This window comes from Cnephaeus nilssonii, assembly GCF_951640355.1.
Source record: "Cnephaeus nilssonii genome assembly, chromosome: 16".
In the NCBI taxonomy this organism is placed as follows: Eukaryota; Metazoa; Chordata; class Mammalia; order Chiroptera; family Vespertilionidae; genus Cnephaeus; species Cnephaeus nilssonii.
Window position 1 is genome coordinate 35,286,716 of NC_137087.1, and position 23,111 is coordinate 35,309,826.

Sequence of the window (23,111 nt, forward strand, 5' to 3'; positions counted from 1 at the left end):
ATTAGAAATTAGTGTAGTTTATAAATGTATGACTGAATACTTGTCAGTATTCTCCACATTTCAAATGTCAAACAAAGCAAAATATACACCTTATTAAATTTTGTTTATTCTGTTTAAAAAGTTTACCTAGATTCCTTTGGAAACAAATAGCTGACATAAAATAATCTAATGAGAATGTTCAGAACCAAATGCTATAATATTTTTATTCTTCATCATTTTCTGTTCTAAAGTTGCTTATATATCAAAAAGTATTTGAGAAACAATTATTTTTAGGAATAATGAAATATGACAAAAATATTTTAATGTAAATCTTACAGAATTTCTCTTTAACTTATAATTCTACTACATCCTTAGTTTTATGGAAAAATATTTGCTAACTACAAGAAAAATGATCCTCAAATATTTTATTCATACCTGTTTCTGAGCTTCTACTTTTTGCTTTCTGGTTGGATCAATTGCATCTACCATCCATTTGATTGTAAAGTATGTTACTGCACCAAATATTGTCAAACGGAAAATTAACCCAACAACTTCATTCCGACTCAAGGGACGAGAAAAGGCTTCAGCATGTACCATCTTGACAGTTAACCCTTAAAAAACAAACAAATGTCAATAAGTAATAACTAGTCATAAAAACTGGGAGGCTGGTAAGAACCTTATATTAAGCAACAAGAACTGCTAGTCAAATTCAACATTACCTACCTTTAAAAAGTGTTTTGTTTTGAGGAGAAATGGATTTTTAAATGTTAGGTAAACAAACACATTTTAAGCTCCCCTTGGAAACTGAAGGGACAAATTAAAAACTGAGGTTAATTTACTAGAATTTTAATGAACTTCCCTAAAAGCTCATATAATTTAAGTAGAGAATAATTCTATTTGAAAAATACAATAAACATCTTAAGGTACTTATTTACTCTTCAAACAGCTTTAAAATAACTATAATTTCAGAGTCTAGAAAAATAATGACTATAACACTAATCTAACTGAAGAAAGGCAGCCCAAAAATGAAATACTTTACTAATGTGATGGTAAGAATTGTTTCCATTAAGTATAATGTAAACCAGGTAATTTTTGAGTAAAATTCAAATTGTGAACTCACTACTTCCTAATATTTACTTTTAAAGGTCCTCAAGGCCTGCTTAAATTTAAACATGCCATTTCCTTAATAAGTGTCAATTTTTGAGCTATATATACTATTGCTTCCTAAAACCCAGCTAAATCTGAAGCAACAGAATCTTCAAATATTTTTGAACCACAAAAATACAGCTCACACCCAAGAGGTGGGGGAAGGGGGGAAGGCAATGAACCTATTTTTACATGTATCTCTGAACAGCTACATCAGTCATAGCTAGGCATACTAGTACAGAAGGCATGCACACCCCTGTCAAAGGCAATGCCTACCCAGAAGAATAACCTTGTTGGGAACAATGTGACTATCACATTTTGGGAGATGGGGTCTCGGCTTCAAATAACACTTTATACTCTCAGCACAGAAATGTGCTGAGTGCTATATGACCAGGGGAAAAAATACAAAGAAAATATATATATTGCATTCATGTGAAAGGGAATAAATCAGAATTTGTACAAATGGCTCAGCCACAGGTAAAAATTAGGTACTGCAGGTCGTTCCAGCTCTAAAAATTATTTCTCTTCTCACTATCACTACTCAATTAAAGATCCTCTTCATGTCGCTCCCTCTAAAATAGTGCCCACAATTTTGAAATTCCTTTTAGATACCTCCCCTCCATTCAATAGTATATATACTCCTCCCTAATAAAAAGACCTCAAATCTTTCCCTTTATTTACAGGAATACCAACTATTAAAGACTATTCTAACCTAGCCCCAAAAGAGTATCTTAAGCATTTTACTTCTCACCACTTCTTAATAGGAATTCTCAATAGCTGGTGTCACTAGGATCTGAAAATGCCCCAAGTATTATCCCTCCAGCCTATCTGCCCTGGATGGGCCATTTCTCCCCACTCAACTAGGATTAGTCAAATTCTAACCAAATTTCAAAAACTTCACATGCTCCATGAAGGCTTTCAGATCACACTAATCCTCTATATTATTCATTTGGTTGTATTATTTAACTTATGTGATATTGAGTCTGCTCAACTAGAGTTTAAATCAGGCGTCCTCAAACTACGGCCCGCGGGCCACATGCGGCCCGCCGGGGACATTTATCCAGCCCGCCGGGTGTTTTTGCCATTTTGTTTTTTTACTTCAAAATAAGATATGTGCAGTGTGCATAGAAATTTGTTCATAGTTGTGTTTTTTTAAACTATAGTCTGGCCCTCCAACAGTCTGAGGGACAGTGAACCGGCCCCCTGTTTAAAAAGTTTGAGGACCTTTGGTTTAAATCCTTATAAACAAGATTTATATTTTACCCATTTTAATAACTGTCACATACAAAAAAAGAGGCTATTCAATAATTATTTAACCAATAAATTGCAACCTCATAAAACCTCCCATTCAATCATTCCAACACAATTGCTGCCCAATTTCTTAATGACTTTCAAAGAGAAGTCAAGGGTTCCATTGACTTAACTTCTCCGTTACTAGAAGCCATTCACTTTACAATATGACATTATTTAATTTAAATTTAACTAAATAATTGAAAGCCTTCATTGTGGGGGAAGAAACTGGGGCCTAGAAATGCTAAATGATTTATTTAATTCATACCATAAAGCACTTATTAAACATACATAATGCCTACTATATACTGGACATGTAATAACGGATAAGATACAATTACTTTACTCAAGGAATGTGCAGTCTTATTACATTAATTGTTTTTTTAATGGAGGTAGGGAGAAGCCACCTAATTAAAATGTCTCCTCTTATAATAAAGTGTGCTTTCTTCCATCAGCATAAATTTCTATAAATAGGCTAAGAATATTCCCCTTCTTATAGGATGTGAAAATTTGACTTTTTTAGCCTTTATTCCAACAGAGTAAATTTGAAAATGCAGTTGGATAGGATATGTGGTATCATTAAATGGGACACTATTCATTGATGAAAATAAACCAGTAGGCAAAATAAGGGTTTTAACTTAACAATCTGTGAAAACTAGAGATGTTTGAATAAAAGGTTTTCATTTATTTAAAGTTTGATTTAGTAGTGAAAAAAAACTGCCATCTACTGGATGTTCACTGAACTACATGAATAACTACAGTTGTTATCAGTACATCCCAATCATCCAGATAGTAACAATTTTAATCCTATAAAAAAAACATTAACATGCAAGACCTGTTAACTACATATTTCCTATAATTAAATCATCAGCTGTAATACAGTAGTAGTCCAGACCCATGGTCATTTCTAAAATAGCAATCCATCTTTTAAAATGACCTCAAAATCCTGAAATGAAACTGAAACTTCTACTTGTAGGTTGTAACTGTATATACTTTATTGCACACTGATCTATCATTCATATGACATTGATATGCCTGCAATGGAAGGCCGTTACAGTAACAATACTATTACAGCCGAGTTGACAATAAAAGCTGCATAGGCATACAGCCGTAGGGAATGTATTTCAACCTTGTATAAACATTAGGATCAACGACACGGCACACATTTATGTACCTAAACACAGATGGTGCTCTGTACAACTAAGAAATATAGAAAAACACTGCAATTCTGTTATTTGCTAGGGAAACATGACACCAGATAGTTGTTCATGTTAAAGAGTTCTCCATTTCAGGGTAGAAACCTTTGAAATCGCACTACCTTGTCAATGACCAGTTTACTGACAGGTTACGGTCTGAGGATAGCGTTCACACTACAGTATTTCTCTCCTGATCCAGGGCAGTGTTTTACAAAGTTTTTCCTCAACCCCAAAGTCCCAGTTTCGCAGACATCAAGGTCCAATGAACACATGGCTATGTCAGCGAAAGACTGCCAACCTTCACATAAAGGACAGGTTATAATTAACATCATCCTCAGCGAAAGGGTGCCCAGGCCTTAAGAATCACCTCCGCTTTTGCACTCGGTGGTATCAGTGCCATTGCAACTATCAGACCCCGTTCACCCCGGCCGCCTTTGCTAAGACCCCGGTTCTGAGGTCGCCCGGGACGACCCCAAGCCCGAGCAGTGACCCCGATGCCTACAGATTCCCTGCAGGAAATGGCATAACTCTTGGGAACAGCTCTCGCAGGGACCCGAGGGCCTAGGCCGGGCGGGAAGCCAAGGCGAGGCCGGGGACGCCCTTGGAGGTTAATCCGCTGGAGACCCGGGGTTGGGGGAGGCTGGGGGGCGACACGGAGGTGGGACATGGAAGAAGGAGAGCTGACCTTTCTTGCTGGGCTTCCCAGCTCCGAGCCGGTCCTTGAAGGAGCTCAGTGGGATCCCGCGCCCGCACCACGAGGCCCCGCCGGAACCCGCTACTAACCCCAGTGCAAGAACACCGGCAGCAGGAGCCCTCAGCTAGGGTCACACGGGAAGGAAACGCCGCCTGGAAGAGAACACTTCCGGCAGGGCGCGGCCCGCCCCCTCACGCCGAGCATGCGCAGTCCGGGCTGTCCGCCGGGAGGGGCGCGCTTCCGGTTTTTGGGAATGGCCCGCAACGAGGTCGCGCAGGTGCCGCTTAACCTGCGAACTGCCGGACGGAGGCTTTCCGCGAAGCCGGTGGGTCCGCCAAGGCGCTGCGTTTAGCAGTTGAGTCTCGGTTAGGGAACTGGGGAAGGTGCTGGTCCCATAAAGACCTTCCCCTGCTCGCGGGCTCCGGGCGCCACACAGACAAATAGGGGAGCCTTCATGAGAGTGCAAAGAAATGCTCGGTGCCATCCGCAAAGACGTTCTTCCCCGAGTCCTGCTTAACGCTTACTCCCGCCCCTCTTCCCCCTCTCCCCCGAGCAAACCCGCACGCCACTGTTCTGTGCTTTAAGCCAAAGCGCTGCCGCGCTCGGCCAACCCTCGCCATCTGCCTTTCAGTTTCTAGGGTGAGCTCACCCTCCTTCCACCTGGGGGTGGCGCCTGAAAATCTCACGGCGGAACGATTGTGCAGCCCACCCAGGCAGGCCCGGCAGTCAGGACAGAACCGGGCATCTGGTGGCAGGTTTTGCATTTCGGTGACTTCCCTTTTTCTTTACCCCTTCCCCTTTCCAGAATGAGAGACGTGACACCCGAGGTCCCAAGGGAGCAAACCTGAAAGCCAGAGCGTCCTAAACATACTGCCAGGGGGCGAAATGACATTAGACACTGTCCTCAGGTATAAGTAGCATCATTTGTTCACATAGAGGCCGTGAGACTGAAGTGCTGAGACCGTTCCTCTCCCTACCCTCCTAAGGAAGGCAGTGTGTGCCCCTCTGTTTTAGGCGTCACCTTTGATGGCTAAAATTCTGCAGCCTCATGGTTGGAGTTAGTGAATGCTGCCATTGTTACCAGCTTGTGATACTGTAGTGAGGATAATAGCTACAGTTTATTGAATGACAGTACTAGGTGTCATGCAATATTCACATCCCTAATCTAAATTTCTCAAAAACAAAACAACAACACAAAACAAACCTCTAAAATAGCCATCAGTTTCTTCCTTTTATAGATGAGCAAATTTTAAAGCTTAGATAAACTTTCCTAAGTTTGTATATCTAAAAAGGGGCAAAGTTTCATTGGAACTTAGATTTGTCTAATTCAAACCCTACACTTATATATTGTCTTTGAGATAGTAATTTAATACCAGTTAAATTTTAAAATCTAGATGAAAGAGTTAAAATGAAATGACGAAATCATGAGGCTTTAAAGGGAAAGGATGGAATGATAGGGATGTGTGAATGTTTGTATTTTTAAATATATTTTTATTGATTGCAGATAGGAAGGGAGAGGGAGAGGGAAATAGAAACATCAATGATGAGAGACAATCACTGGTAGGCTGCCTCCTGCACATCCTCTACTGGGGATGGGCCGGGAACTCAAACATGTGCCCTGACCTGGAAATTGAAGTGTGACCTCCTGGTCCATAGGTCTACGCTCAACCACAGAGGCACACTGGCCGGCCACGTGGGTGAGTGAAAGTTTAAAAACTGATTGGAGTCACTGACAATCAGAATGGAACTTATTGTAAGTGGTTCATGTTTTATATCCAATTCATCTGTCTAATACTGGGGTATGATTACATAGGAAAGGAAATTGTTGGATAAAGTAATCAAAACTGACCATAAATAGTCTACATGTCCCCAAATAAATGCTGCTTCTCATTCCTTTTTCAGTGGCTTGGTTATAAACCAAGGGCCTATAGCTATACCTTTTGGACCTAATTTTCATTTAGCAAATCCTTAGGAAGCCCCCTATGTCTAGGCCCAAAGACATCCAATTACTGCCTTTCCACATACCGTACATGTTCATTTTCAGCAACCACTAAATCAAGTAGGTTCTTTTAGAATAGAACAGAGTGAACATATGCTTTTCATCCCAGGATAGCTTTATATAATCACTGGCAGCACAAAACACCATATTTGGCCCACAGTAGGGGCTCAATAAATAATTCATTAGGTGTAATATTAATCAGGAAACTATAACAACAGATTTTTTTGTAGACTTTCTGGGCCTTCCCTCTGTGATTGTTAGAATCAAGTATTAAAAATAATTATTATATTTATTGTAGAAAGTTTTTTTTTTAAAACGAATGCCTCTTAAAACAGTTTATGGAAGTTTCTCTCCCCAGCCCCATCCCCCACCCCCCCCACCCCCACTTCTCCATAGAACTAAATTTTTCTTTGCTTTTGTTAGTTGGGTGAGAGTGTGGTTAGTTTGCTTTGTAGCCAAGGTCATTCAATGCACTGGACCCTGAATGGAAAAGGATTCCTTAGATTTAGTGGTTCTCAAATTTCACCATGGATCTATACAGACTTGGACAACTTAGAAAAAGGCAGATCTCCAGGTTCGTGCCTTAGAGGTTCCCATTTAACTGCTCTGGGTTTGGGCCTAGGTATTTGCATTTTGAATAAGCCCCTGAGATGATTTGGATAAAGATAATTTTGGACCACACTTCGAATAATCCCACCCTAGTCAGTGAATTTCAGATGTATTTTCACAAAAATCTCTATTGCCCCACGCTCCAAAGCCTATCCGGTCAGCTAAACCATCAAGCCAGCTGGGATACATCTAGAACTCAAAGCATGGAAGACTCGTTATGGGAATAAAATCTCTGGAAGGAAAAACAAATCTGAAATTTTTGGACCCTATTTATTACTCCTTAGAACTGATTCGCTTGACAGTGATTTAGAAAGAGTAGAACTTCAACAAATAGGTAAAATTATATAGCAGTAATTATGTCAGTATAATAGTCACTTGGTAACCTTGGTTCTTTTTAAAATATTTCATCAGAAAAGAATAACCATAATTAGTATTTTGACAAGTCATTAAATTGAATGGGAGGAGAAAGAAAGTAAAGCAAGAATATGAAGCTGTACCTGAAGCCATGAAAGCATTAAGAAAGACCAAAATTAAATGCTTGAAGCTCCCATTGAAATAAGATGAAACAAGGCAAAAATAATGGAAAATTAAAATTTCAACAGATTGAAAGAAGTGAAAGATAAATTATAGCTCCATTCTATAAAAAGCACAGAGAGCTAAAAGATGCAACAGCAAAGTTCAAAGAACATACTGTTGTAAATCTACTTTTCATGCTTTTATGTTTTTAAACTTTACATATAATTTAAAATGCTTATGTAAAAATGAGCATATATGTAATTTTCTCATGTTATCAGGGTAGTACTAATTCACACTCTTACATTGCTACATAATTCTTTTTTCAGGCACTGCTGCCAATTGTATATCTTTTACAGTTAATGCTACCAATAAACATTTTTTAATTTATTTATTTTAAATCTGCAACATTTTGTTGTTTAGCTTTAATACAGTACTGAAAATACACTGTTCAAATGATAACATCTATGGAAAATCAGGATTGATCAAAACAGGGAATTGCTAACCTTACTATAGTGTAGCTTATTATCAAAAGTTTTAAGGAGTAGATAAAGAGTAGGATTTGTTTGGGACCTTCACAAATGGTTTGTTTTTGTTGTCATTTTTTTTTTTTTTTTTTAATGGGAGAGGAGATGGGAGGGATTGAGTAAGAATAACAAAGATATAAATTCACCAACTGAAATAGAAGAAACAGTACTGTAGTTGAAACATTAATTCTCAATTCCTGTAACAGCAGATTGATAGATGAAGCATAAAACAAGACCAGATGCTGTGGTTTCCAGGATGCACTTGGCTTCCCAACCTTTATTACCTGGAGCATTTTTACTGTAAGTAGGTCACTTGCTTGCTCTCATTTACCTGATTCTAGAAAAATGCCCTTGAAAGTATTTGGAAAATGATGTGTGCTGGTGCTTAACATTTTAAAAATTAAGATTGCAGAAAGCCTGTTTCTCTAGTAACCAGAATAACTTGTAACCTTGAAGCATAAGTAAAACTAAAATGTGCAATAAAAAGTGGAGATCTTTGCTGACCGGTTTGGCACAGTGGATAGAGCGTCGGCCTGCGGACTGAAGGGTCCCAGGTTCGATTCCGGTCAAGGGCATGTGCCTTGGTTGCGGGCACATCCCCAGTGGTGGGTGTGCAGGAGGCAGCTGATCGATGTTTCTAATTCTCTATCCCTCTCCCTTCCTCGCTGTAAAAAATCAATAAAATATATATTTTTAAAAATCTAAAAGCAGAGATCTTTTATTCTCTAAGCACACTAAAGTACACTCAAATCTGTGTCCATTTTGTTAGCTTCCATAACTCACTCTACTTAGCATTGGCATAGTACTCATCTCACAGAATTATAATTGGGGTCTAAGTTTCTCTACTCTTCTATCAGATGTGAATTTCTTGAGAAAAGATGGTGCCCAAGACATAGGAGGGGCTTAACAAATATTTTAATTAATTGACTCCCCCTAATCTGACATATCTAATGGGGCCTTTCAGGACCCATTCCTATAGATTCCAGGTGATGGTGGGGGCAACACATGACTCTCATAACATCAGAGCTGCAATTCCTCATACAAGATTTAATTCATTTGAGCACAACACATTTTTTAAAAATATTGACTATGTGCCACTCATGGAAATGCTCCTAACATTGAAGGAGTTTTACTGAGCAAAAGAAATGACATATCTTATTGAGAGACTGAGCACAGGCTTCCCAAGGCAAAGGCAAGAGCAAAACTTGCTGGTTTTAGATCTTTAAGAATGAAATATCTACTAGACCTTCTTCTTTCTCCTTAGAGAGAGGCCCAGAAGTAGTGCACTAGCAAGCTAACATTGAAATGACTCTCCCTACCGTTTTGGAAACAGAAAAGCAAAACAAAGGCGGGGCGGGGGGGGGGGGGGGGGGGGAGGGGTGAGGAGGAGGAGAGAGAAAGAAAGAAAAAGAAAAGGAAGAAAGAAAAAAAAAGAACAAGAAAAGCCAGTAACTTGAGTTACAGAGGTGCAGGAAACAAATCAAGTATACTAAGTTGGCAGTGCTCAAAGTTCCATTCAACTTCACAATAGCATGTGTGATAGAGTTTCACAAACCTTTCCACTTTCTAGTCTGCTGCTTATTAACTTTAAATAGCAGACCCATTCTGAGAGCTTTCAATGCCATATAAGGCCCAGTGCCAGAGGCATGCTCCACACCCAATTCTTTCTGTCTTCTGAGTTCTCAGGTAAAGGAGGGTTCAGAAAAGGGGGTGGTAAAGAAAAGGAGACAAAGGGGTTGAGGTGTTTTCATTCCCTAGGGTGTTTTGCAAAAAGCTGGAGATGCTAATGATTCTTAAACAAATAAAAGCAGCATTAGAATTCCAACATCTTCCACGGTCCAAGCTATCTATCATTCCTTTCTACTTGTGCTAGATAAACTGGCTTTCTATATTTTATTATCATGATGTCCTCACATGTTAGTATTCAAAGAGCCTTCCCCTACCCTCTCCTTGGGAATTTTGGAAGTAAAAGGGAATAGTTTAAGTGAATGGTGTCTAAAGTCATGACATATAGTGACTGTTTTGTTTTGTGTGTTGTTGTTATTTTGAGGGACATGGGGGAGTGAATAAGCATATTTCTTCAGTTGAGTGAATCGTAAGAATTTCCAGCACATGAACTCACACTCATAGGCCAACAACAGAAGACAACTAACAGTCTCTGCAGGGGGATAACATTTCCTCCTCATTCCATAGGAAGGTGGGGTCCATGACACTCCATTTTAATGATCATCCCCAAATTCTGTTTCTGTACCCAACACAGAAGAGTGTTGCCAAGTATAGCGTGCCAAGTAGGTGAAGAACAAACAGCCTCTGTCAAAGTAGTTGAGGACAGTATTTGAGAAAGTCTCAATTAAGACAGTACTGATTGAGCAGGCCAGCTCTGTGACTGTCACATGTTAGGCAGCCTTTCTGGGTTTCCTCCTCTGAGACTGGGAGAGTTCTATCAACTTCATAATTTCATGGTTCTGTGATTTGTTCCTTCTGACCTGAGCACGGGAGGACTTTGGATTTCCCCCCTCCTTTCAGAATCCAACTAATGAATGCTGAATTTGAACTCTAGGTTTCGGAGTATACATTACAATATTAAAAAGGTATAAAGCGCCCTGGTTGGTTTGGCTCAATGGATAGAGCGTGGGCCTGCGAACTGAAGGGTCCCAGATTTGATTCTGGCCAAGGGCTCATGCCCAGGTTGTGGACTCGATCCCTAGGAGGGGGAGTGCAGGAGGCAGCCGATCAATGATTCTCTCTCATCATTGATGTTTCTATCTCTTTCTTCCTCTCCCTTCCTCTCTGAAATCAATAAAATATATTAAAAAAAATAAAAAGGTATAAAGCTTTCTAAGAACTTATATGTAACTAGAGGCCCGATGCATGAAATTCACGCAAGAGTAGGCCTTCCTTCCCCCGGCTGCTGGCACTGGCTTCGCTCTGGCACCCGGGACCCGGGCTTCCCTCCAGTGGCTGCCAGCAGGCACCAGGGACCAGGCTTCCTTCGCAGCCTCGGCTTCGTCAGGAAGCTCGTTTGGAAGGATGTCCAGAAGGATGTCTGGTCTAATTAGCATATTATGCTTTTATTATTATATATAATCTCTTGTCAAATACCATTTTGCCAATCATAGTTTTGTCACAATATGGCTTCATATTCATACACCTAAATTTAAAAATTTGTGATCTCAAAGAACTTAAGTACAATTATCCCTACCCTCATCTTCGCCCCTGTCCAAATCTTATGGTCAGATGGTAGAGGAGGTCTGCTATTCTAAATAAAGAGTACCAGTAGGAGATCAGGCCTAGAAAACCATGACCTTCTCTTCTGGAAAGATCAAATGGCTACTAAGACTATATCAAGGTTTGCAAAAATGATACCAATGAGAAAGCAAATGCAAGAAAGCATTATTTACCAATACAGAAAGGGCTGCATCAAGAACTTGACAAAAAGAAGTGTGGTTAATATAACATAACCCCCATCTTCCACAGCAGATCATGGCTTTCAGAACATGAGCTCATGAACAACTGAGGGAAATTATTCTTTTCTGCTTAATTGGCAATTTTATTGTCTTATTTTCTTGTAAATTCCCTATTTTCTGTGAAACCTTGAACTTGCCAATGAAGGTTTTATCTAACATAGCACTTTTCAGGAATGTAACCAACACTACTCCCAGTTGGTGAGAGATTACTGTAACAAATTCTGAAAACACTCACATAGATTCTCAGGAATCATGTTTTAATTGTGAGTTAGCCAAAGAGAAAGAATGGGGAAGTACTAATGTGATTATTTGCTATTTTTATTAAGAGAAAAAACATTTTACCTCTTTTTTTTTTTTTTTTTAATGTCACTCTCTGGGAAGTAAATTCAGAAGTAAGAAACTCCATATCTATTCTGCATAGTCCAACTTATTGTTAATTTCATTGTTTATTGCTATCCTAGTTAGTTAGTTTGGAACTAATCCCTCTCAGAGAAGTAACAAATCAACAGTGAGTAAGGAGAGAGACATGCATCTTTTCTCTTGAAAAGAACAAAAACTATCAGATTTCCATGATACTCTCTGAGCATTAGAAGATGCTTTCCCTGTTCCTGGAGCCAGAACTGGAAGGCGTCTCTTGGAGCTTTTTCTGTCTGTGGCCTAGTGTCCATTCTGAGTTTCAGGGTACCTTAAGCCCAGACCACACACAGACACACACAAAACTCGTTGCTGATTCAGTGGTGTTTTGGTCTTCGTCTTCCCCAGTCCACCTGCTACTATTAACCTGCCAGAGTCCTCACATGGCTGTTCCATTCAAGTTTAATAGTTACGTTCAATGATAAAGACAGGGTAGAGTGTGCTTTTATCATCTTACCTAGAACTAGAATAATATGTCATGTTTTAATTGCTATTATGGACAAAATGCATACATTGAAGCTCTATCTTCTAATATGATGGTATTTGGAAATGAAGTCTTTCAGAGGTAACGAGAGTTAGATGAGGTCATGAAGATGGGCCCTCATGGTGGTATTAATGCCTTTATAAAAAGAGACACAATGCCCAGTTGGTGTGATTCAGTGGTTGAGCATCAACCTATAAACCAGGAGGTCATGGTTTGATTCCTGGTCAGGGCACATGCCAGGGTTGCAGACTCTATCCCCAGTAGGGGGCCTGTAAGAGGCAGCTGATCAATTATTCTCTCTAATCCTTGATGTTTCTATCCCTCTCTGCCTCTCCCTTCCTATCTCTGAAATCAATAAAAACATACTTTTTTTTTTTTAAAGAGAGACACAAGAGCTCTCACTCACTCACTCTCTCACCCTCCCAACCTCCCTTCTTGCCACAGGAGGACACAATGAGAAGGTGGCCATCTGAAGCCAGTAAGAGAGCTCTTACCAAGAACTGAATAGGCCAGCACCTTCATCTTGGACGTCACACTTTACACAACTGTGAGATAATAAATTTCTGATGTTTAAGCCACCTAGTCTATGGTATTATATGGCATAGACAAAGACAATTGCCAAAATAGTCATGAAAAAAATTCATGACTCCACATATTCCCAATTCAATCACCACTTTTCCCCATAGTTCTACCTGAATATATTTTCCACAAGATTTATTAACAGTTATACTAGCTGAAATACACAGACCAAAACAACAACAACAAAAACAATCCCCCAAAACTAGATTGGTAGCCTTAGTAATCGAAATAATATTTTTATGTTTAGTTATGACACCTCCAATATATCTTTTGATATGTCTATGTTTTGAATTAATTTACTAATTGATTGTTTGGTCCTTGGTCCCCTTGACTAAATTTTCTTAATGTTTCACTGCAAAAATCTCAAGGCTAAGTGACCTAACTTCTATTTGGGCCATTGAAAAAAAATTTTTTTTTGTCTTTGAGAAGCTTACTTCATAAAACACATAGTTAGAAGCCCACAGTCTATTTCTTTCACTTACAGCATGCTAAATATATGAAATGAGCCCAGCCAGCATGGCACAGTGGTTGAACATCAACCTATGAGCCAGGAGGTCACAGTTTGATTTCCGGTTAGGACATATGCCCAAGGTTGCAGGCTCAATCCCCAGTGTGGGCATGCAGGAGGCAGCTGATCAATGATGATCATTGATGTTTCTATCTCTCCCTCTCCCTTCTCTGAAATCAATAAAAATATATTAAAGGCAAAAAATCTTAAAACAGCCCTGACCAGTTTGGCTCAGTGGATAGAGCGTCGGCCTGCGGACTGAAGGGTCCCAGGTTCGATTCCGGTCAAGGGCATGTGCCTTGGTTGCAGGCACATCCCCAGTGGGGGGCGTGCGGGAGGCAGCTGATCAATGTTTCTCTCTCATCGATGTTTCTCTCTGTCCCTCTCCCTTCCTCTCTGTGGAAAATCAATAAAATATATATTAAAAAAAAATCTTAAAACAAACAAATATATAGTTCTGAGTAAATAGTATTGCCCAAAAGGAAAATAAAGGAGTTTGCTTATCTTTTGCAGATAATGGTTTTAAATAAATTCATATGGGAAAGTAAACAAAACCACTAGTAATACTTGACCACCAAAATGAAGGACAAGTGGTCATCCTGCCATGGCTCTGCCGAGGGGAGCTGGCTGAGACTGTGGCTGGGCCGGGTGCTGGTGATGGGCTGGGGCGGCATCCGCTGTCAGCACCTCTAGATCCTCTTGCTCACTGGGTTCTCCCACATCCACCTGATTGATCTGGATACTATTGGTGTCAGCAAACTCAAGGAGCCCTTTTTGTTTCAAAAGAAACATGTTGAAAGATCAAAAGCCCAGGTTTCCAAGGAAAGGGTACAGCAGTTTTACCTAAACCTGACTTCATAGCCTACCATGACAGCATCATGAAGTATGCTCTAATTATTCTGTTGTAAAATTGTTATGAATTTTTAAAGTATAAGGTATTTTTATTAGCCAAATATATGAGCTTGAAGTCATTCTGCTTTTTTAAAATAGCTTTTCTAAAATAATTAGAATGTGATAGCTTGTGCCCACGTAAGTTGAGTGGCATTGTGTGTGTGTGTGTGTGTGTGTATATATATATATATATATTTGATTTGAATGATTTAGATAAGAGGTGAGATATTTTAATACTTTCTGTAAATAAGTACTTGGAAACTAAAAAAAGAACAAGTTCTCATAATTGGAGTGGAATGAGGCTAGAACTAGGCTATTGTCTTAAGTGGGCTGAAGACTCTAGAATAGATCAGTGAGCTTTGTTACCTAAGGCAATTCTGTGTTATGCTCTATTGCTCTCTACCAAATAGATTTCTTTTTCTCTTTTTCCCCCACTAATCTTTTCCATCTCATCCATTCCTTTTTTTCCCTTCTTCACATTTTTTTTTTTTTTTTTTTTTTTTTTTACATCTATGAGCTTCGGTTAATCAATAGAGCAGGATTTCAAGAAGCTGCTGATCCCTTTATGGACCGCAGTCTCCCATCTTTTCCTAGTGTGCTTGCTTCATTCCCTTTTCTATTACACCTCTCCATATTGTCCTCCTCAGAGCCGTGCTTTAGCTCCACTACTGTTGACCGGAAGACATGGCTTAATGCTGCTTGGCTCACTTAGGAATAAAAAGGATATTACTTATTCTAGAATAAGTAATTTCTTCTCCCACACTAGAGTTTCATTAAAGCATCATATTGTTCCAGAGTTAATAAGAATAATTTGTGAAATTAAACCTCAGTGGTGATTTGGCTATTTTCATCTTAGAGAAAATTAAAGGAGAAGTACTAGAAAATTATAATTCCATCAAAACTTGTTTAAAAAAGAAAAGTTCACCTCATCTAAAATTAGGAGTACATTTCGGGGAATTTTTATTATTTATGCTGCTACTGAGGAAAAGGTACATTCTTGTCTTTGCTTTGTAAATAAAAAGGCCTTAGAGACCCGCGCTCCCCCCCCCCCCCCCCCCCGCTTTACTCTTCCAGCCCCACCCCCTAACCTCTCCAACCCCCACTTCAGAGCACAGAATATGAACTAAGTCTGACATTTCCTCTGTTGATGTTTTCTTTGGGAAACAAAAGATGGAAATTGTGATTAAAGTCTTTCCAGATAATATCCCATAACAAAGTATAGAAAGAAAAGGATTATATAACATGACAAGTTAATGTAATGTAATATATGTATGATATTATCTAAGGATAGAATTATTTCCAGCTGGTAAGTTATCTTTGTATATTTAAGAATGTGTTTGAAAGCTTGTGTAGTCTTTTAGTCATTGAGTTTATGAATACTTAACTGAATGTTTATCTGATATGTACAAAACGGCTAGGCATTGTGAGAAGGACAAAGGGTTTTTTTTTTGTTTTTAGCTGCTAAGAAATTTCAGGGGAAAGTGTGTGTAGCTTCACTAAGTGAAGACTGAGATATAGTTAGGAGCTGTTCAGAGAGTCTAGAAGAAGTTTTGATCCCAAGTGTTACTGTACCTTCTGACAATGGTGAATGAGGCTGGTTCTTGAGAAGCCAGCACTGATTTGCTCTTTGCAGAGTTCAGTTGGGACTAGCATCCTTCTAATTTGCAGGGGACATTATCCCGGAAGCTATCTAGTCGATGGGGGAGGTGACATCTCCTGAACCTGGCCCCCTCAGAGAACTTTGACTAGGTGGAAAAGGAAGGTTGTGTGCATTCTTGCCCATGTCACAATGTTGGACATGTGACTTAAGAGAAACATGAGGCAGGTCAATGTGATTGGACCATTTCATTACCAAGTCTTGACTCTAGGGACTTAGAGGCTATTGCAGCTTTTTAAAATGCTTAACTGAAACACTGGTATGGCATAAGATTATATCCATAAAAGACATAAAATTATTCAAAAAGTACTGTTTATTGGGGACATCTTGAAGGACTGGGAGATCCTTATTTTCCTACCATCTTCTACCTTGCAGTTGTTGATAGTGCTTCAGCATTCATTCAACATTTACTTAAAAGCTTACCATATGTCAAACAATATGCAAGGTATCAGAGATGGTAACAGGAAAGAAAAATTGAATAAGATTTAGTATCTGCATTCAAAAACAGCTAACGGCTGGTACTTATATAGTGTTTACTATGTGCCAGGCTTGTTCTAAGTAATACAATCCTCAATCCCCATTACAACTCCATGAGGTAGGCACTATTATTATCCTCATTTTACAGATGGGGACACTCTGATACAAAAAGATGAAATAACTTGCTAAAGACCTCACAATTGGTAAGTGGCAGAGCAAAATTTGAAAGCAGACAATCTGGCTCCAGAAATGGTGCTTTTAGCCTTCATGCTAAATAGCCTCTCTAGGAATTTATGATTTGAATATAATTCATATGTGAAGTACCTTTCTTTCAGGGTAAGGCAGTGCGGGAGTAGTGTATAGAGAAGTTAAAAGTGATTCAGATTAAGCGTTTCTTATAAATTAACTCAAGAAATGCTTTAGTGTGTGCTCAAAAGAGAAGAATAGAGTAACAGGAAAGTATTAAATGAAGCAAAAAGTTGGAAATATTTATCAATTGATAGCAATCCAGTTTAATTTTATGTCCAGGGCTACCACCCTGCATCCTCCTTTGACATATACATTATGAGGGTTGATGAATGCAACCCATCCAACAACATTTCCTTTCTCCCTTTGGTGGAAGTACTTGTATGAAGGCTGCTTCACCAGGGAGGTTTGGACCTGTATGGGCATGTCTAGTGAACGGATGGGATGAGTCTTCTGGGAAAGTACTTGCAAAATACTGGGAACTTAGGGAGAAAATTCCTGGAGGTGGAAAATTGCAGAAATGATAACATCATTGCTCTTATTACCTCTCCATTTTTTTTATCACTAATTTTTATATTGGGGTCAGTGAGAAAATAGGATTTAACCATCAAAGTATTCAAATATTTAAGTAGATTTCTCTAAACAGAAAGAGAAGAATGAAATTCATATGTATGGGCAACAAACTTAATTGTCATTACTGGGCATTATGGATTTTGCTTTCCTATAGAAATAAACTCCTAAATTCTGATTTTATTTATCATAGACTTAATTTCTTTCTAAGAGTCACTTCTGCTTATCTCAGCATTGGATATTTGCTAGATCATTATTTCCTCTATCCATCCTTCTTAGAAAAGTTAATAAATACCTAATTCCTCTTTCTACTTAAGTAGAGATTTCAAAAAGATAATGAGGAAATCTTTTTCTTCTCCTTGGTCTCTTACCCTTTTTAATCTCCCCTCCACTCCCACCTGGGGTAGTCATTAAAATGCCTCAGACAACTGTGGAGTGTTCATGATCATAACTGCGATATGATCATATTATACACCCATTCAAAGTTCTCTGCTTCAGGGCCAAGGTATGGGTGATGTCACACAGCCTGTGGACTTCCTGCTTCCTGGACTGGTTTCTTTGTTGTGAGAGGATACGATATGAGAGAAAGATGAACTCACTGTAATTCTGAGGATGAGATTTCTAACTAGGGTCTGTTAAATCTTGAGATATTTCCATGTGGATAAATTGATCTAATTTATTCCTTTCAACCTGGTATATAATATTCCACCACATGAAAATATTACATTTTCTTTATACATCATATTGATGGACATTTAAGTTCTTTCTAACTTTTTGCTATTGAAAATAATGTTGTCATGAACATTCATATATATGTTTTCTTATGCACATGTATGGAAGTTCCACCAGCACAGGGGACTTTAAACTTTTTTGTTAGCAAACAATTTGGAAGAACCTTTCCTCCTTATACAATTTAGAATTAGAATAAAACTTTTGAATCATAAACTTAAGTAGTTATTAAGGAAGTAATTTCCTTATAATGTAAACATTAACATTTAAAAGTAGAATTCTTAAAGGCATCCAATGGAATATAAATGTGATAGTGATTTGAGACTCACCATTATCCATCAAAATATTAACAACATAAACAAGCTCTTCCCTTACAGTGAGAAATTTTCATCCCTCCCTTTTTTCTTTGGACTTGAATTTTCTTCACACTTCTGCCACAAATTTTTATCTAGATGTAACATACATTATGTGTGAATATCTGATCAATTATTCTATCATATTTTTCTGCAACAAATTATATATAGAAATTAAAATTAAATTAAATTATGTAAAATCCATTAGACCATATTACTCCTGTTAATAATTCTTCTGAGTAGAGTTATCATCAATTATTCCTAGTTCATAATTGATCAGTTAAATAATTTTAAATATTGACAAATATTTAACATAAAATATCAATGGAGCTTTGAAGAAATTGGTTTGTATATCATAAATGAATTTTACTTATTTCTAGGAAGTAGGTTCAGCATCCGTTTATCCCTAGTTTTTGCTTTATATTGTAAACACTGAGGAATATTGTTTACAGAAGTAAGTAGATGACAATTGAAAGGAATTGTTTTAGTGATGTCATTTATTTAGTTGAAAGCTTTCCAAATTAAATGCTATACAATACTTAGTGATCTCATTTTCAATGATTATTAGTGGACCGTTTGAATAGGTTTTCCCTCAATTTACTAGAAAACTAGTAATGTTAAGCAATCTAACTTTCAAAAGGGATTGTTACTCAGTAGTATCACTCAGCTTTTCAACATTAACATCATTATTTCAGAGTTTCTCTTTAGCTCCTTGCAGGTTTTTACACTGTGGGGCAGTAAATTGTTTTAGCATTCAGAAGGAGAGAGCTACACCTTTCTCTTTTAAAGTCAGAGGAAGAGAAGGTGGGGATTAGCCCCACCATGAAAGCCACTCAACTACACTGGTTCTCAGGTAAATGAGATTTAGGAGGGAGTGTGTATGGAAGTTAAAGGCCTGGAATTGATCTCCTTAACACTCTCTGAGTTCCTCAGTTCTCAAGTTTGATGACCACTACTCAGGTTCATATTCAAGTAAAAGAATTGCTAGTGTTGAGTCTCCTAAGCTGTGTGCCTCTTTCACGGAACCAACATCACTGATAACATTGCTGTATCTCTCAAGGACTCAGGAGAAGTCCCTCTGAATGTCCGTGTATGTGAATCATAGGAGGTTTCTAACTTTGGGAAAAGACCATGGTCACTTTCTTTAAATAATTGGTGACCAATGAGTAGTAACCCACCAGAGTTCTAAGATATACTTAATTTATTTCTATAATTTGCTTTGTGACAATCTCTGGGAGTATTTTCATTCATGACTTTCTTTCTCTAAAGTGCATCCTTAGTGTACATCAACCAAGATGGCATAAAGACGGCACTGTACTTGATTTGCATTCTGTGACCTGAAGCAAAAATGCCTGTAAGGCCTCTTAAAACCTCTGTTAATTGTAAAATAAGCAGATGTCTAGTGGAGAAGTTATTAGAAGTAGTTTGTTCAGTTTGAGAAAACTAGGAGTCAGGATTGCTTGACCTAGATTTTGATAGCAAGCCCAAGCCAAGTAAGCTACCAAGGTAAGTAAAATACTAAGGTAGCTTACTCTTAGGGCAAAAATTTTCTGGTTTGCAAATTTCTGGATGTAGTTGAAAAGGACAATGCATTTCAAAAATAGAATAATGGTCATTCTCAGGCAGGAGAATTCTCCTTTAAAGACTGAGAAGATTTAATATGCTAAATTTAAATAAGGAAAAGTTAACTGGTGAATAGGACAAATGCCTGAACATTATGAAATAAACAAGATTTGAAACATAGACAATCCTATTTTACAGTTACAAGTTATTTTAAAAATCATTATAAAGACTTAAAATATAATATCTGACAGTAAGTCCATAAGAACACATTAATAATAAGACACATCTTAATAACAGTCTTCCTCCTATAGTCATAATTAGCTAGTTAATATTAATATAGGAAGAGAGCAAAGAGGAGGCCAGACATTACAAGCATGGTCATCTGGGCAGCTTCACCAGGAAGCTACAGCTTCATGCTCCCCAGGGAACCACAGGTCCATTCTTTGCAGATCACTGGGGGAAGGGATCGAACAAAGGGGGAGATGGGCACATATACAGTGAAGTCGGGGTGACTAGGGAAGGTGCTTGTCTGTCAGCCTAGCCTGGAGAACAGTGGATAGTCTAGGGACTAGACCCCATCAGAAATTCATGAAATCTTCGAAAGTTAAAATACCCAGATGAAGAGTTTACTCTCTCTTGTTCTCTTGCTCCACTCTTGCTTTGTGACCAGCACACAACCATGCATTTGCTTGTTCTCTCTACATAGCCATGTGGCCTTAAGCAGCCACGTGGCCCATACCCATGCAGACTTCACACACAAGATGCTGGACTGGACTGTATTTTAATATGAAGCAGAAATTATGGGCAGTGGCCTTAATTCTAGCCCTGCTGAAGACAAGATTGGGCTTCTTCCATGGCAACACAGGCAGAGATGGGACCTTGGAGGGGAAACCCCTCTTAATTTTACATCATCAATAAAGCTTTCCAAGAAACCCTGTCTTCCCATTGGGACTTCAGGAAACTCTTTTCCTCATGGCACCCCAAGAACTCCACTTCCATCAATAACACTCTTACTTGTTTCAACATGTGATTCAGGAAAAGAGGGGTCCTGTGAGCTATAACAGCCAATGAATGGCCTGGGGTTGCACACTGGTGGCAGCCAGGACAAAGGTACTATGTCCAGAAAATAAATTTTAGATCAGATTATGTATGGCTTAGAGCTAGGTAAATGAGGTAGGCGTTTTTTCCCCTTTAGAAAGTATACTGTTTGTATCTATTAGCTTTCTTCAGTTCCCTGGCTTCATGAAATTAATGTTAAAAATTTGACATATTCCCAAATTAATTTTTAAGTACCATGATCTTTGTTTATAGACATCCTTTTCCTCTAGGGTTTCCTGGAATATACAACTGGTATATCTTGTAAGAAATGAAAAACATTTAAGCAAAATTAAGTAGCAAACATCCGTAAAAGAAAACTCAAGGTATTGTATTTAGAAAAGATAACATTTCTAACCTAGGTCTGACAATGTTCGGTTTTTCTGTGGTTCCCTTCCTTCCTTCCTTCCTTCCTTCCTTCCTTCCTTCCTTCCTTCCTTCCTTCCTTCCTTCCTTCCTTCCAAAAAAATTTTATTGATTTTAGAGAGGAAGACATCAATGATGAGAGAGAATCATTGATTGGCTGCCTCCTGCACACCCTACACTGGGGAGCCCGCAACCTGGTCATGTGCCCTGACCGGGAATTGAACCATGACCTCCTGGTTCATAGGTCGATGCTCAACCACTGAGCCACACCAGCCGGGCCTGTGGTATTCTTTCTGATGTTCCTACAAGACAGAAAACCTAAATCACAAGGAGAGTATCTTTCTAACTTATTTTTTAATCCTAGAACATTGTTAATAAGAAACATAACTGGGTAGGGTCTAGAACTGCTTTATGTATTATTAAGTGGAATCATGGAATTAAATTGTGGCCCACCATTGGGCCACTGAGGTTAGGTTTTTAAAAATTAAGTATAAATTAAAGATGCTACATTAATGTTATTGAAAAATAAAAAAGCATGAAATAACAGCATCACATACAATGTGAGTTTTGTCCCTTGAAGCTGTGTAACTTGGCTGTCCTGTAAATGTCACCTTCTCACCTGGCCTCCCATTTATATCAGTTTCTTGTACATTAACAAGGAGAATCTTTAAACATAGAGGTGAAGAGGAGGAAAATGGGAATAGGAAGAAAGAAAATGGCAAGAAAGAGGACAGGAGAAAGGTAAGTAGAAGGAAGGGTAGAACAGAAATGTCTTTGTTTGTTCTGGTCGCTATCACAGAATACCATGGGTGGCATTAAACAACTGGAATTTATTTCTCACAGGTTTGGAGGCTGAAAATCTGAGATCACGGTACTTGCATCCTCAGCTTCTGTGTCTAGTGAAGGCCTCCTATGGAGTGGGAAAAGGGTGCTAATCCCATTCCTCGGGGCTCTGCCCCATGACTTAATCACCTCCTAAAGGCCCCATCCCCAAATATCATCACCTTGGGGGTTAAGTTTCAACATAAGAATTGGGGGAAGCAGGGGGCACAAACCTTCAAACCATAGTAGAGGGGGAAGAGGTTTTAAACAAAGCATTAGCAACTTTCTCCTAGCCCTCTCTTTCAATTGTCCTTTGTTTGTATGTATATTTGTAAATGAATAGAAGAGGAAGAAATGGAAAGAGGAAAAGAAAAGGAAAAAAAAAGAGACATTAATCTGGGGACAGGTGGTGGTGAGCCCCTGGGAATTTTAAAGCACATGCATGTATTACAAGAATAAACTTCTCTGTATTGCTGCTTCTTCTCATACCACTTTTATCTAGTGTTAACCAATTATATTTTATTATTTTGCAATTTAGGTTTGGGGGGGAAAATTCAGAGCCAATAGGCACAACTATTCGTGTAAGAAAGGGAAGCAGAGATGCGGGCCTATACCCTCTCCCACCTCTCTCTCCTGCCTTCATACCAGAAACATACTAACCTTTCTCCAGCACAAATTGGCCTGAAGGATTCTAGAATTAAATTTTCGGCACTGACCTGCTCAGACTGCAAATAGATCAACTGATTTTGAACCCTGCTGAAGATGCTTTATCTGCATGGCACCATTTTTATTGACTTCAACTCTTCAGCAGGTGGCAGTGTTCCCCTCTATTCCCAGTGGCTTTGGTGTTCCCTTCTTTTCAAAAGAATATGGTCCCTCCTCCTTTTTTCAGTCCAGAAGCACATCGCCCCATCAGGCCTTTCTCTTCAGCAAGGTA

At 38.7% G+C, this 23,111-nt stretch overlaps 1 protein-coding gene and 1 long non-coding RNA gene across 3 annotated transcripts in view; one reads left to right on the forward strand and one right to left on the reverse strand.

Annotated features, from left to right (window-relative positions):
• The window catches only part of ATAD1 (ATPase family AAA domain containing 1), a 36,856-nt gene extending 32,410 nt beyond the window's left edge, over positions 1–4,446 (reverse strand). The window contains exons 1-2 of the mRNA XM_079794250.1: positions 4,297–4,446; positions 415–590 (exon numbers count right to left, since the gene is read on the reverse strand). Coding sequence (XP_079650376.1) covers positions 415–576 — 162 coding nt within the window. The 5' untranslated portion in view covers positions 577–590; positions 4,297–4,446. The remainder of the gene's footprint in view (positions 1–414; positions 591–4,296) is intronic.
• Positions 4,447–4,553: 107 nt separating this feature from the next.
• Positions 4,554–22,375, forward strand: LOC307112982. Of its 2 annotated transcripts, XR_013814777.1 has the most exons (4): positions 4,554–4,630; positions 8,160–8,253; positions 22,012–22,093; positions 22,196–22,375. It is a non-coding gene; the product is annotated as an uncharacterized lncRNA (long non-coding RNA). The 2 variants fall into 2 exon arrangements; XR_013814776.1 differs by having other exon boundaries at positions 22,012–22,375.
• Positions 22,376–23,111: the final 736 nt, after the last annotated feature.